Raw genomic sequence first — 1,704 nt, 5'->3', positions numbered from 1 at the left:
TATATATATATATATGGCTAATATGCAAAGTGCCCCTCGGAAATTCAATCAGGAGACCGAGAGTTCGATTGCTCGCTATGATGTGCGCTGACCACCAGGGGGCGGCACAGAACAAAGGAAGACCCTGGCCAGCAGCCAGAAGGCCCCAATGGCCCTGATCACTGGTCAGGCCTAGAAACCCTACCCGTGCATAAATTTCGTGCACTGGGCCTCTAGTTCTCATAATAAAAGCCCAATATGCTAAGTGTCTGGTTGTCCAGTCGGCCCTTCAACCAATCAAAGCGCAATATGCTAATGATATGCTAAGGATGCTCAATTGCTTGCTATGATGTGCACTGACCACCAGGGGGCAGATGCTCCAACCAGTAGGTTAGCTTGCTGCTGGAGTCCAGCCGATAGGTACTGAGCAAGACAGGCCAGACATGCCCTGGAGCCCTCCCAAGGTCCCTCCCCACCAGGGGGCAGATGCAGGGAGCCAAGCAGTAAGGAGCAGTGAGCAGGTGGGCGGTAAGGAGCGAGGGCTCCTGGACTGCGAGAGGGTGCAGGCCAGGCTGAGGGGACCCCCACACATACTCCAGTGCACGAATTTCGTGCACAGGGCCTCTAGTGTAATGATAAAAAGGGCAATTCATCAGGAAGATATAACAATGATAAATACACATGCAATCAACACCAGAGCACCCAAACATATGTAGCAAACACTGACCAAATGGAGAAATAGCAACATAATGATAGATTTCAATACCTCACAGAGCATCCAAGCAGAGATCAATTCGGAAACAGAGAACTTGAACAACACTATAGACCCAGCTGACCAAACAGACATAGAACATTCCACCCACCAGCCGCAAGAATATGCTCTGCTCAAGCACACTGGGCGCTTGCCCCAGGGGAGAGCCCAGGTGAAGTTACAAAACGGAGTCCAAGGAGCTAGAAATTACACGAGACCTTCTCTGACCACAGTGGAAGGAAACTGGAACATGTGTAAGTACGCGAAACCAACACACTTAACCGATGGTTCCAATAAGTCAAAGAAGAGATCAGACGGGAAATCGGGAACTATCTTGAGACAAAAGACACCGCATACAAAATGCTATTGGGTGCAGCAAAAAGGAGCACCGAGAGAGAGGAGTACAGGGGTAAACACCTACACGGAAAAGGAAGAGAGGCCGTACGATGCGGCGTGCAATGGTGCCAGGTATCAGGAAAGACAAGAACAGAGACTGGGGCGCCCTGAGGACCCCGGGCCCCCCTCCCCGCGGGGAACAGGTGAAAGCCGCCCGGGGCCTGACAGGAAGGCGGATCTAGCTTATACACGACAGGACAGGCACCGCGGGCTCGGGAGGGGGGGGGCGACTGGAACCTCCTAACTTTGCGAGAAGGACCTCTCCTTGGCCTGCCCTTGGGCCTGCCCTTGCCCCGGGCCGTCAGCAGCTGGACGCCGCCCGCGGGCTGAAGACGGAGGAGGAGGACGAGCTCAGCGCCCGCCTGGGGCCCCACAACCTCCACGCTCCTCACCCGCGTCAGAGCCGGCAACACAGCGGGCAGTGCCATTTTGCCCCGACCTGGACCGGAAGCCGGTCCCCCGGACACTTCCGGGAACTCCCGGAGCCGGAAGACACTTCCCTGCGTCTGACGGAAGTGACCGTGCGTCTGACGCCCCTGGCGGAGGGGAGGGGGGAGGCGGGATCGGGGGGCGGGGAG

General features: G+C 56.1%; 1 protein-coding gene across 1 annotated transcript in view; it reads right to left on the bottom strand.

Annotated features, from left to right (window-relative positions):
* The window catches only part of SDHAF2 (succinate dehydrogenase complex assembly factor 2), a 3,573-nt gene extending 1,955 nt beyond the window's left edge, over nt 1-1,618 (bottom strand). Inside the window, exon 1 of the mRNA XM_014544565.1 lies at nt 1,519-1,618. Coding sequence (XP_014400051.1) covers nt 1,519-1,554 — 36 coding nt within the window. The 5' untranslated portion in view covers nt 1,555-1,618. The remainder of the gene's footprint in view (nt 1-1,518) is intronic.
* Between the last annotated feature and the right edge of the window lie 86 nt (nt 1,619-1,704).

This window comes from Myotis brandtii, unplaced genomic scaffold, assembly GCF_000412655.1.
Source record: "Myotis brandtii unplaced genomic scaffold, ASM41265v1 scaffold369, whole genome shotgun sequence".
NCBI classification, from domain to species: domain Eukaryota; kingdom Metazoa; phylum Chordata; class Mammalia; order Chiroptera; family Vespertilionidae; genus Myotis; species Myotis brandtii.
This window is presented reverse-complemented; position numbering and strand designations above follow the sequence as displayed.